This window comes from Neofelis nebulosa, chromosome 4 (genome assembly GCF_028018385.1).
Source record: "Neofelis nebulosa isolate mNeoNeb1 chromosome 4, mNeoNeb1.pri, whole genome shotgun sequence".
Lineage (NCBI taxonomy): Eukaryota > Metazoa > Chordata > Mammalia > Carnivora > Felidae > Neofelis > Neofelis nebulosa.
In genome coordinates, this window is record NC_080785.1 from 79,061,728 (window position 1) to 79,074,834 (window position 13,107).

At 41.2% G+C, this 13,107-nt stretch overlaps 1 protein-coding gene across 2 annotated transcripts in view; it reads right to left on the reverse strand.

Moving 5' to 3' along the window:
• The window catches only part of GRM3 (glutamate metabotropic receptor 3), a 221,971-nt gene that overhangs the window by 87,201 nt on the left and 121,663 nt on the right, over positions 1-13,107 (reverse strand). The window contains exon 2 of one of the 2 annotated variants that reach the window (XM_058725238.1): positions 11,176-11,787. The exons of the other annotated variant lie outside the window; for it this stretch is intronic. Coding sequence (XP_058581221.1) covers positions 11,176-11,643 — 468 coding nt within the window. The 5' untranslated portion in view covers positions 11,644-11,787. The remainder of the gene's footprint in view (positions 1-11,175; positions 11,788-13,107) is intronic. 2 annotated transcript variants of the gene reach the window in all.

The following is a 13,107-nucleotide window of genomic DNA, read 5'->3' on the forward strand; positions in this document are numbered from 1 at the left end:
CTTGAGAAGTTATGCGAGGATGAAATGACAACACAAGTGAAGTATTGAACTCAGGGGCTGGCACTTAGCAAAGGCTCAGAAAGTGAGAGGGATGATGGTAACGTCTCACCCAGCAGTCATTCATTCAGCGGACTTTGATCAGTGCCAATGGTATAAGGCACTCTTCTAAACTCTAGATTTTTCTGTCATGAGTAAGGTACCCCTACTGCCTTCCATGAAATTATAGTCTGGTGCAAGAAAGAAAAAACATAACCAAGGTTTAAAATTTTGAGGTACGTGTATACAAACTTATACAAAAACACAGGTGAACGAGCAACTAATAACACTCAGGTGAGTCACGACAGGCCCTCCTGGAGAGGAAACTTGTAGGCTTGATCTTGAAGGATCAGTGAAACGTCACCAGAGAAAGAGAGAAGGATGTAAGAATACATAGAGAAGGGTCTTTGTTTTAATAGTATCCGATAGTTTAGTATTATCAGGGCACCAAGTGTCTTGCAATATTTAGTAGAAGGCAAAGAACAGAGGGACTGTAGCTACACTGCTAAGTGTTTTATAAGTGTTTTATATGTTTTATATGCTGTGCTAAGTGTTTTGGATTTTAGCATGTGCTAAACATTTTTGGATTTGTTTACAAAATAAAACCATTAAAATTTTTAATTAAGGGAATGACGTGACTTTTAAAGTTGTGTTTAAAAAAAAGGCTATAGTGGGGGTGCCTGGGTGGCTCAGTCGGTTGAGTGTGTCTGGCTCTTGATTTTGGCTCAGGTCATGATCTCGTGATTCGTGGGATCAAGGCATACTCAGCATGGAGCCTGCTTAAGATTCTCTTTCTCTCTCTCTCTCTCTCTCTCTCTGCCCCTCCCCCACTCATGTTCTCTCTCTCTCTCTCTCTCTCTCTCTCATAAAAATAAATAAATAAATACAAAAACGCTGTACTGTATGACATCCAACTTGAAAAGAAAGAGTCAGGGAAAGGTAATAAGATTAACAAAACACTCATCCTGACTTAGGCTGTGAGTTCATGTAACCCCAGTAATGATGAATAAGTTCATACTAGAAATATCAAGATTGGAGGTTTAATGGAAAATCTCAGCCCACCTAAAACTGTTTTATTTGGAGGGACCCTGGGTGGCTCAGTCGGTGGAGCACCCGACTCTTGATTTTGGCTCAGGTCATGATCTCATGGTTTGTACCGGACCCTCCTTGGGATTCTCTTTCCCTTTCTCAGCTTCTCCCCTGCTCCTGCTCTCTCTCTCTTTCTCATAAACAAGCAAGCAAGCAAACAAACAAACAAACTTAAAAAAAACCTCTTTTATTTGGTTGGTAGTACCCAAATACTTGTGTCTTCTTTGTTATCCTGCTCATGTCCTTACAGGCCACCTTCCATCCTTCTTGGAAAGAAGCAGGTCATAAATAATACTGGTCGTTGGACAGAATAGAAAGGTAAAGAACTTTTAAATCCCTGCTAAAGCCTTTCTTTAACGTGGAAATGAACACTGAGAGTCCATTCAGTGGCCATTGGTAACAGTTGAAATTTGCTGGATGGCACCAACTTGTGTGGGCTGTTGGACTTCTTTAAATCTGGTTCCCAGTGACATTCCTTAAACCTACTGTGTAAGCATAGGTGAGATGTGCTTACGACATACGTATAGTTTTTACTTCTACGGAAAGGTACTTTCTATGGAAAAATTCTGAACAAATTGTGGATGATGTGTTCGATCACATCTGTTTTCCACACTGGGGAAGCTCAATTGCCTGGTTTGTGTCCTACGAGGCCTCACTGTGAACCTGATGGCAGCTCCCCAAACCGGAGGCACAGTGCCTGGGAGAAACCAATGGGTCCCTGGGATGTATGCCCTACAAATTCAGCCCTATTAAGTGATGGCAAATGTTTCAAGATGCTTTGCCATTCTGACCACTTGGCAAGGAAATCCGGTCTAAATCTGGAATATAGTTTTTCAAAGTGTTTGCTTCTATTGTATTCTCCCCTGTGTTGCAGTTCCCTCTATTGGAAGGTAAAGTCAGAGCTGGCAAGAATCAAGGGTTTGTCACTAGTAACAGAGGGATTTCCATAACATACCAGGTGGTGATGTCAGAAATAGCAACACCACAATTTCAGTGTCCAAAGTCCCACTGATATACTGCCTGGAGTATCAATGTTTGCTTAGAATTTAACTCCAAGTGTTTCTGGAACACTAGTCTTAAATTTCCAAAGTCCATTAATTAGAAAAACACTCTGTAAGTTTTCAACTGCATTTTTCATAGACCAGTAAAAGCACTTCTACTACATTAAATCAATGAACTTTCATTATCATAAACTGCCAAGTGTTGGCTCCTTCCGTATTGAAATCCTGAGCCTTATGTATTGATCCGTTTAAAAGGCACATGTTTAATGGTAATTTGAAAAGAGAACTCTGTGTTGTTAAAGCAAAATCACATCTTAGGTTTAGCTAAAGGTGTCAGGAGTCCTAATTCAATTAGCTTACCTATTCATCTATTTCACAGCATAAAACACTTGCTGATATGTCAGGAATGTCTGTATTCCTTGCATTTCATCCTATGACTTCCGTCAAAGACATGTGATGGCAAAAAAAAGCTGGTTCTCAGCCATGGGCCATTCTCTTGCACATTGGACAGTGGTCCTGATGGTAACCTCTTGTTTTTCACAAGAGTAGTTTCCAAATAAACACGACAGAAGGGGAATTAATTAAGGAATAAATTAACCCCAAAGCAAAGGAAAAAAACAAACAAACCAAAACCAACCAACCAGTGCATCTTAGATAATTACCTCTGGTGAGAAATTTCTACAATGAAACAATGTTAACAAAAGCATTTTAAAATTGCTGTTGCCTCCCTCCCGGTGATAAAGTCCTTGAACAGTAGTGCCTTTTTTTTTTTTTTTTTTTTTTTTTTGAGGAGGGGAAGCAGGAACAATGAGGGGAGGTTTCAAAACAATCAGCTTTGTGAAATTGCTTTAGAATGAAAAGTCTGGAAAGGAAATAAATAAAAAGATTCTATTTGAGATAACTTTTGAGTTGGAGTTTCCTGAAGCTTTGGCTCTGCGAGGGGATGATCAGGATAGCAGTGTGGGAGGCAAGCTCTCAGGATCCTAATGTTGTTTCCACTATTTGCAAAGTACTAGAGACTTCACCTTGAATGACCCCAATGTCTCCAAGAACTGTTTCTCTTGGACTGCAGTTGTTAAAAGTAAAAACAAAACAAAACAAAACAAAACAAAACAAAAAAACTAACATATAATAATGATATAATAATAATACCAGAGGTGCCTGGGTGGCTCAGTTAAGTGTCTGACTTCAGCTCAGGTCACAATCGTATAGTTTATGGGTTTGAGCCCCACGTCAGGCTCTGCACCAACAGCCTGGAGCCTACTTGGGATTCTCTCTCTCCCTCTCTCTTTGTCCCTCCCCTACTCACGCTGTCCCTGTCTCTCTCAAAATAAATAAATAAACTTAAAAACTAATAATGTCAATAACAATATCTACTAAAATCTAAAATGTTAAATGTTCATTATGTGTGAAACACTATTTTTGCTGTTTTTAAATGTATTGTCTCATTTAATTCCTATAATTACCAGGAAGAGAGTACCATTAATATCTCCAACTTACACATGAGGAAAGAGGCAATGAAGGCTTAAAAGAACCCTGTCTGCATGCAGAGTTTTAAATCACCGAGCTGAAATTAAAATTTTAGGAAAGCCTTGCTAAAAATGTATAGTTGTAGCATATCTGTGCCATGATCATTGTATCTGCAACATTAAACTTACTAAATACAACTCTCATCTTTACTTTTCTGGTGATTGACACTCTAAAGATGGATTAGTGAATGGATTTCTAATGCTGTCACTCTGCTTTTGTTGAGGTCAGGATGATGGTTCCTTCTCTTCTGCATTGGCTATGAGCATAGGCTGTGGCAATACTTGGCCCTCTGATGACTCTGTGTGGACTAAGAACAGAGCCCTCTCCTCATCTGGAATGGCCATGGGTGCCCAGCTCTGTGAACTTGGTTAGTTGTCTCTGGACAACTCTAAGCGCAAACGAAGTAGAACCCATTTGTGTATCTTTGTGGTATCTTTTGATACTGAAATCAAGGTATCTTTTGTGGCCCATGTGCAGGCAGTAGAGGAGGGGAGAGTGGGGGGAAACTTTTATCCCACATTCTCACTTTGCTACATCATCGTCCTTTTGCATCAAACCCAGTTTTCCATTGTAAGAAAATGCTTATTTGAAACTTATGAACACCTAGACTAATCTGGAATAGGCGGGTCGTGGCTGTGACCCCCCGAGTCCGAGATTTGTTTACCTGGTAGAGGCATTATCCTTGGTGCCCTCAGTACACAGGCAAAAGGATGCATTTCCTAAACTCATGTGGCTTATCGGTTGGTGGAAAACTAGATCTGCAAATAAACAATGGTATTTAATAAGATAGTAGTGGTGATGTGTGTTTACGTTGTGGGAGCTTGGGAAGCGTTTCTCAAGAAGGGTAGGGTTGGAAGTGAGAACTGAAGGTAGGTGGGGTTTGGGAAGGCCTACAGACAGCTGAAGAACATTACATCCCAGGTGGAAGAAACACTGTGTTCTCTCTTTCATGAAAGAATGTGCAGATCCTCTCTGGGAGACTATGAGAAAGCAACTTTCCAGGGAGACTTCAGAGGCAGGCTTGATGTTTACACTGATCTAAATGTCTTTTTCCTGTTTATCTCCACTGCCTTCTGCTCATTCTGTCATGCTCTCTGGTCTCCTAGGGCTTATACGGTCAATTGATACTCAGGTCCTATTCTTATGCCTGTTTTATATATGGGTTTGATACCTCCTCATTTGCTTATACAGGCCTCAGGGACTCCTAAGAGGTCTATTTAAAAAAAAATAATAATAAGGTTTATTCATTTTTCCAAGACAGAGACAGACATGAGGCAGGGAGGGGCAGAGAGAGAGGGAGACACAGAATCCGAAGCAAGCTCCAGGCTCTGAGCTGTCAGCACAGAGCCCAACACGGGGCTTGAACCCACAGACTGTGAGATCATGACCTGAGCTGAAGTCAGATGCCTAACCGACTGAGCCACCCAGGAGCCCCCTAAGAGGTCTATTTTTAAATTTTATTTTATATTCTCTCTGCTCCATGTTACCCAGACCCTACACAATAGTATTCTTGATGTTCCTAAAATATAAATGCTTTAATAGATGCTTATTTTCTGATGAAAAATGATTTTCATGAGAGCCCTGGTTGTAATATGTAGGTAATTGAGATGCCGGGTTCACCAAACTCATAAAAATACTACCATAATCAAGTGAAATAACAATTGGCTGGGCTTCTTCAAAGTGAGCCTGACAGAGAAGAGCCAATTATTTATTTGCTTCCTATTTGAGATACTACTTCTGTGGTAATCCCTTGTATCGCAATAGTAGAGCATTTTGGTTACGCGAGAAGTGCCCTTAAATGGCGTATAGTTCAAATACCGACATGAACATGCTGCTTCACTTTCAAAAATGGGCCAGTTTTGCTTGAATAACCCCAGTGACAGAGGACTCACTTCCTCACACCCCCTGCTGTTTCATTTCTAGGACATCTCCCTTATGTTGGCCCTAAATGCGCCTTGTTCTAGATCAGTGATTGCCGGTTGGGAAGGGCCATAACTCTGTGATTTGGCAAGGCATGGGAACATTTTTGGATGTCACAACTTCAGGTGCTGGCCGGCATCGAGTCTAGCGGGTGGAGGCCGGTGATGCTGCTAAATAAACCTCCCAAGCACAAGGGCAGCACCAGCCCAATACTGCCAAGGCTGAGAAACTCTCCTCTAGGTTCACCTTATTTATTGATCCACAGAAAAAGTATAAAATTTTCCATCCGGCAGTCTGTCTGAGACTTGGACATAGTTAACTGCACAAAGGCTTTTGTATCTCCAAGTCCTTCGATTATTTTTCTAATGCTGTTATAATAAAGCGAGCAATCCGTGTGTGACTCTTCCTAAAGTATTTGAATTTAAAAAAGAAATGAATCATTGGGTGGGAGGGCAATGCTTAATATAAACTGGCCAGTGGCGGACAGCTTTTGCGCCGTGGAATTGGTGGAGGAATAAGAGAGTGGTGTCTTGATGTGCCGTTCCCCTTGCCCCATCTAGATAAAATCCGCGAAACCTACTGCAAGGGATTTAGTTTAAGGAGTTATTCTGATCAGAGACATGATGGAAGCAATGCATGGCATTCCAAATCCGTGTCATGATACTAATGTCACAATGACTTTCTCCCAGGGCTAGAAAGGTCCTGAGATATGGATATTGCCTGTAAAAGGGTCTGACTATCCTGGGCCTGAGAGAGAGGTAGTGAGATCCTTTCAAGGCTCTCTTCTGCCCTTTCTATGAGCTCATCTTTTAGATGCCATCTAACCCAGGCCCCCATTTGTTGCTGAGGTCACTTTAACACTCAGGGACACAACAACCGGGTCAACTAATACCTGTCATTTCAGTTAAAATGTGCTCCAGGTTGGCAAGAAAGACTGAAAAAAATGACACATCCTCTGAAAAAGAGAGAGGAACGTTTTTGGAACGATTCAAGGGACATGTTTGAATGGACAGCTGAGGAGCTCTCATTGTAGTCTGTTTAAAAAAGCACAAGCATGAACAATGCTTCAAAATAAGTACCCTGTAGACAATGGCCCAGCTAAAGGCAACCAACCCGATACTCTTCTTGAATAAATACTCTTTTCCCTTGAAGTGGGTAGATTGCAAGCTTATGGGGAAGAGCAGAATCGTCTTAATGAGAATCACCAGAGGAGGTCAATAGATCCCATGTATATTTGCTAATAAAGAAGGATTTTGGTGCTAGCTTTCACTGATTATCCAGTTAAGAAACCAATACTGTTGCTTTATAAAAGGGACAACCACAGAGTGGTTTGCGCTACTTAATAAGAGTGTTGGGAAAATAATTATTAAGGTCTTCGTCCATGGTGATACAGTTTAACTCAGTAAATCATTAAGAATTTCCTCTTTCATGCAGTTTTCACCCTCTGCAAACAATGCCTATTGTATGAGCTAACACAGCAGGAGGTATCTCCTCTGCTGACTTCCAGAGAGTTCTTTTCAGTTAGTGAGAAGATAATGAAAGAAGAGGAAGCGGGAGAGAAAGCATCTCCTCCAGCAATCCCACCAAGAAAGCAATCCAGGCTCACGTAGGGGGATTATTATCATTCTCTAAAATCCTCTCTCTCAACAGGCAATTTTGTAACAGAAAACTCTTTGCTCTGGTTTGGGACTGGGCGTTACAATTAGATGATAGGAAGTTTTCAAACTGGGTGGTGGATTTGTGTTAGTACATTTCTTCTCTGGCTTCACCCTCTTTTTTCCCCTCTGCTCAGTTCAAGCAAAGATACTTTCCATTAAATATTCAGGAAGTCAAAAGTAGTTAAAAATGGATTACAGTGTTGCCTGACGTAAATGAATCTTTGTGGCTACCGGCTACATGCTGTTACTACGGTTATCAGACCCCGGGGTTTATGAGAAGAACCAGTCCAGGAGTAGTAGGCAAGTGTGAGAGGTACCCTGAAAAATCCACTCTCTTAAACTGTTTTCTTCATTAATATACAAGAATGCTCTAAATTCAGCATTAGAAATTTATTGCTTTGGATTGCCTTTGACTATCTTTTAAAATTCTTACTAAAAGATTTATTTCAAATGGATAACACACTTTAGTTCTTCTTCTTTCTTTCTTTCTTTTTTTAAAATTTACTCATTTATTTTGAGAGAGAGAGAATGCAAGTTGGGGAGCAGCAGAGAGGGAGGAAGAGAGAGAATCCCAAGCGTGCTCTATGTTGTCAGGGCAGAGCTGGATGGGGGCTCGATCTCACAAACTGTGAAATCATGGCCTGAGCTGGAATCAAGAGTCAGACACTTAAACAACTGAGCCACCCAGGTGCCCCTAACACACCTTAATTCTTAGCTCTATAGCTAAGAATTCTCTGAGCTCCCTAAGGGGTCTCCCTAAGACCTCTCTTTGTTCATGATGCCTAGCTGAAAGCAAGACCCTGTGGGGAAGTGTTCCTTGGAAGCTGTCTGAAATTCAGTGTATAGACAAATCACTCCACCCCCTAGTTTACTTTGGCCGGGACCAGTGTGTGGTCTAATGAGAGCCTGAGCAGTCAGGACCCCAGGGGGCTATGGAGGAAGGGGTGAAGCCATCTCTGCGCTTCCTCTCCAGCTCACTCCCTTACTGTGTCAAGGCCTTCGTCCTCTGGCCCACGGATATCTGCCACAATATTCCAATTGGCCTCTTCAGATCCAGTGTCTCCTTCACACTGTGGCCCACTTAGCCTTCCTCCAGTGCAACTTTCATGCTATCCATCTTTCTCAAAACCTTTCTAAATGTTGTTTCTGACCTTGTGAGCTATATGAACATATTGGGAATTGTAGTTACTGTTACTTCATAGGAATATTGTACCTGAAGCCAGAGTGTGAGTTCCTTGAGGTCAAGGCTGTGTTCTTTCTTACCTTAGTGGTCTTTCTAACCCTTGTCCTAGTGCAGAACACACACAAGGGATATATACAGATTGACTTGTTGATGAAGCATATGGTGCACCAACAATGGCCTCATGGGACTGTTTGGCCACTGGGAAGGCCATGGAGTTCGTTTTAGATGTGGCTCTTCTACTGACTTTTCCTATCATTGTGGGGACCTAATAGCTACCATTTATTGAATATGATAGTGTTTTGGTGAGGCATTTTCCACAGATGCTATCAATTTATCCCCTCAACAACTTATCAAGGTAGATGCTATTTGCTTATTTTATTTACTTTTAACATTTATTTTGGAGAGAGAGGGAGGGTAGGGGCAGAGAGAGAGGGAGGCAGAGAGAGAAGCAGGCTCCAGGCTCTGAGCTGTCAACACAAAGCCCAACTTGGGGCTTGAACTCACAAAGCACGAAATCATGACCTGAGCTGAAGTGAGAAGCTTCACTGAGCCACCCAGGGGCCCCTATTTTGCTTATTTTACACATAAGCTAAAAAATGTGGAGTTGGAATCATAACCCCATCTTTCTGGTGGTCAAATTTGATATCCTTCATTATAGCATGATACTTTTGGATTCTTTATTTGTGCTGTGGAAACAGAAATCATATCAGCATTTGTGACTTTATGTTAATTTTGACCACATGAATGAAATAATAAGCTAGGTCCTTTGATGATTAAGAAGTGGCTTTTTCCCTTGTGAACTCATACAGGATTTTAGTAGCCCAGATTTTTTTTTTTAATAAAACAATTTGCCCCCTCCCCCCCGCCTTTTGAAGGTACATAGGTAGTAAAAGAGTAAAATTAGTTTAAAAAATCTATTTGCCTGGCATAGTTTGTTAATTACTTTGGCTAAATAGGTATTTACACATCTGGTGTAGAGTGTACTTTATTGCACTGAAGAAACTAAGGTCAGAAAAGCATATATATATTCTCTTACCAGTGGTAATATCAGGTATAATATAAATATTTATAAAATGATTGGCACCCATCTGGTGAGATTATTATTGAAAGATGACAGATACATATTTTTAATTCTCTCTTCTCAAATAACAAATCCCGTCTCTCCTGATCCAAGTATAGAGATAGTGGCAAAATTAACATAATATGCTTTGAGATGTGCAATATTTTCTATCCACCTAATGAAGCCAAAGGGTGTTTATGAAAAACCAATTATCCTAATTACTCATAATATGAGGGTGTGTTCTGAAGAAGGAAAGAAATTTGAAGTAGCTCATTTAGAGCAGCACAGAATTGTACATAGAATTTTAAATGCCAGGAATCTAGGAGATAGAAATAAGGTTATTCCAATGCAAATAGAGCCGACTTAAGTGGTTTGTGACATCTAAAGATAACATGAATGTAATCTGACTTCCGTTAGTGCTTGGGGCTTTGATTATAGTAATTTGGAAAGAGGCAAAGAACATGACTCTTGGAATCATGGACTTTTATTATTGTGACCTTCATGCCATGGACTTTTATTATTGTGACCTTCGTGCCTCTCACCAAAAAAAACAAAAAAACAAACAAACAAAAAAGATTGAATGGCAGCTAACATGTAGCAACCATATGGAACAGTTGAAAGAGCACAAAAGTACATAAGATTTGAATTCTAGTTCTTGAGCTGCCTACCAATAGGAGTTTTCATGAAACCAGTCTTTCTGGGACTTGGGAAAATGAGAAGGTTGAGTTAGTAATTTCTCAGCTCTTTTCCATCTCTAAAATTCTGTGACCGTGTGAGTAAAAATTGCTAGAGCTTGAATAATGTGTTCCTTCTTTTTCTAACATAATTATAAGATCCAATTGTCAACTTTTTATCTTACTTTAAGTCACAGGCTGAATTGTTCCCCCCCACCCCACCCCCGCCATGGTAGTAATTCACTGGCTTTTCTGCATACATTTTCAGATTTGCACCATGAGAAACTATTTACGATTAGTCTCTGAACAAAATGATGCTTTAGTAAAAATTAGTATAAAAAAAACCCCAGAGTTTAGATGCTATTTCTTCTGGTGGTTGATTGTATGGATGGCTTCAAATCATCATGTCACCTTATACCCACGTCCTTTGTGATGTAATTTCATAGCACTTGTCCTGTGGGCAGGACATATTTCTCTGCTCCTCGACTCTGGGCTGAGCCCTGTCAGTTGCTTTGGTTAACAGGATGTTAGAAGGAATGATAAAGCAGAAACTTGGAAGGGGCCCGTGCAGTTAACTTTGCATTTCCTTGCACCTCTGCCATTGCTCTGAGAACACGTCTGAGCTAGCCCAGCAATTCCAGGTGGAGGATAAGGAACAACCAGGAATAGAGCCACCCACAGCTGAACCCCACCTCGATCAGCTCACTCCAGCTGATCTTCAGGTCAATTTAGATTCAGATCAATTTATGATTATTATAAATTATAATAATAAATCTTGTTTTAAGTCACTGAATTTTGGGATAGTTTGTTATGCCACAGTTGCTACCCGAGACACTTCTAAACAGTTTTCATCGCTAGAGAAATGTTACGTCTGCAAGCCCGTATTACCAAATACCCACTGAAATAACCGATTATATTTTAATATTATCCATGAAGGCAATTATCAGGATATTTTCTTTTTGTTTCCCCAGGACATGAAACCAAAGAGACATAGCATTTTAACAATAGTGCTGGCCAATCTTACCTGTATGGAAACACTGCTGTATGAGCCGCCGATGACCCCTGCAATGAGCAGTGGGATATTTTCTTGGATGGCATAGGATCCATCAGGACACATATACTCAGCTTCATCCACTTTAGTCAAAGATGCCCTGACAAATTCCAGTGATTGCTCTAATGCATAGGTATCCCTTGAGCATGTATCCAAAATGTGCACGCCCAACTTCACTCCTGGTAGCAAGTAATTGTCTTTGTTGATTTCGTCAATAGCAAACAACATGGCTTCCAGGCGTTGGATCCCTCGGTCCTCATTGATTCTCCCACATTCCTCAGTTCCAGTGCCTTTTTCATTAATAGGAAACAGACCGCCTAAAACAAGGTCACCTTCTATTTTAATTTCCCTCCTCAGAAAGTTATGGTCCCCTAAAGAGAGTAAAAATCCCTTCGAAAACAAAGCTAACATGAGAACTTGGAGTCTTGTCAACATCTTCATGAATCCTGCTTCTGTACCTCCGGGAGATATCAATGGATGAAGCCAATGTTGCCTGCTAGTCCTCCTCTCTCATTTCCAAACTGGATCTTTGGCCTGTCCTTCAAATAAGGGAGGAACAGACTAACAGAGCCTGTTACCAAATTCCTAAAGAGATAAAAATTATATGAACAAAAGTGGTAAAGAAAACATCAGTGATTACATTGAGGGTCCCCAATCAGACCTTTGAAGGGATCATGACTCAAATTGCCAGTTAGTAAACACATACTGCACCACTACACCAGGCGCTCTCCCCACAGGGATTCTCACCCAGCCCTTACAACCCATGGTGACGCAGATCTTAGTGGTTCCATCTCCCAGAAATGGGTACTGAGGACTAAAACAGTGAAGCGACCAGTCAAAGTGTACCTGGAATGGAGGTGATGTTTAGACTCTGGTTTTCCTAATGCCAAGTTCAGTACTTCACCTACTTGGTCATAGACTCTGGTCAGTCAATGGTAGGGCAGTAACTTGAATTGAATCTGTATCTTTTCTCCTTCAGCTACATTTATAGACCACCCTTTTTATTCACTCTTTTCTTTCCATTTGGGGATGAAACAAAACACCCATGTGACTCTTTTACCGTTTCTGCATTTCTGCCATCACATTCCTGTCCTTCCTTTATTCTAGATACTCTCAGCCTGCTGCAATCAAGATTCTGCCTTCACTGCTCTAAAAAAAAAAAAAAAAAAAAGGTGGCTCTGGAAAAAGCTACTACTGATCTGCTAAGTTTTCAAATCCACTAACCCGACTGTAGGCCTCATTTGACTTGAACTTCACTGAAATTCTGACTACTTTCTACCTGCTCCAGCTTCCTAGGTTTCTGTTCTCTTTCTTCTACATCTCAGATTTCATTGTTGAACACCTCCTCCCCACCCCAGGCTCAGTCATCCACTGTCAAGGTTTCAGCTCTCACTGAAATGATTCCTAGGTTAGCTGCCTGCTAAACAGCCCTGCCTACACATCCCTGTGACACCTCAAGGTCTGTAGGTTATAGACTCTCTCTTATCTCTGCGATTGGATCTTCTTTGTATCCAGGTGCTCATGCCGGAAACCTGCAAGCTTGAGCCCTTCCCACTTTCCCCGTTTCCACCCTTAATTAGCCACTAAGTCCTGTAAAGTTTACCTGATTAGCTTCCTTCAACGCCACCTCTTTGTTTATAACCCCTCCACGCTAGGCTCTTGTTCTCACTAACACGACCATCCATCGCAGGAGGTTCTACAGACCTGCTGCCGGCCCCCAAGGCATGTTTTTATCAGTTAGGAAAAGATAACCTTACTCAAGTACAACATTTTCAAATTTGTATTGTATCACCTGGACTGCAGGTGATGGGGGAAAGTTCCAATTGCCGCCGATAGCTGCCTCCTCCAGCCAGGGTTAGGCAACTCCTGATGTGGCCTCACGTTCAGAGGGGTGTAGTGATTACC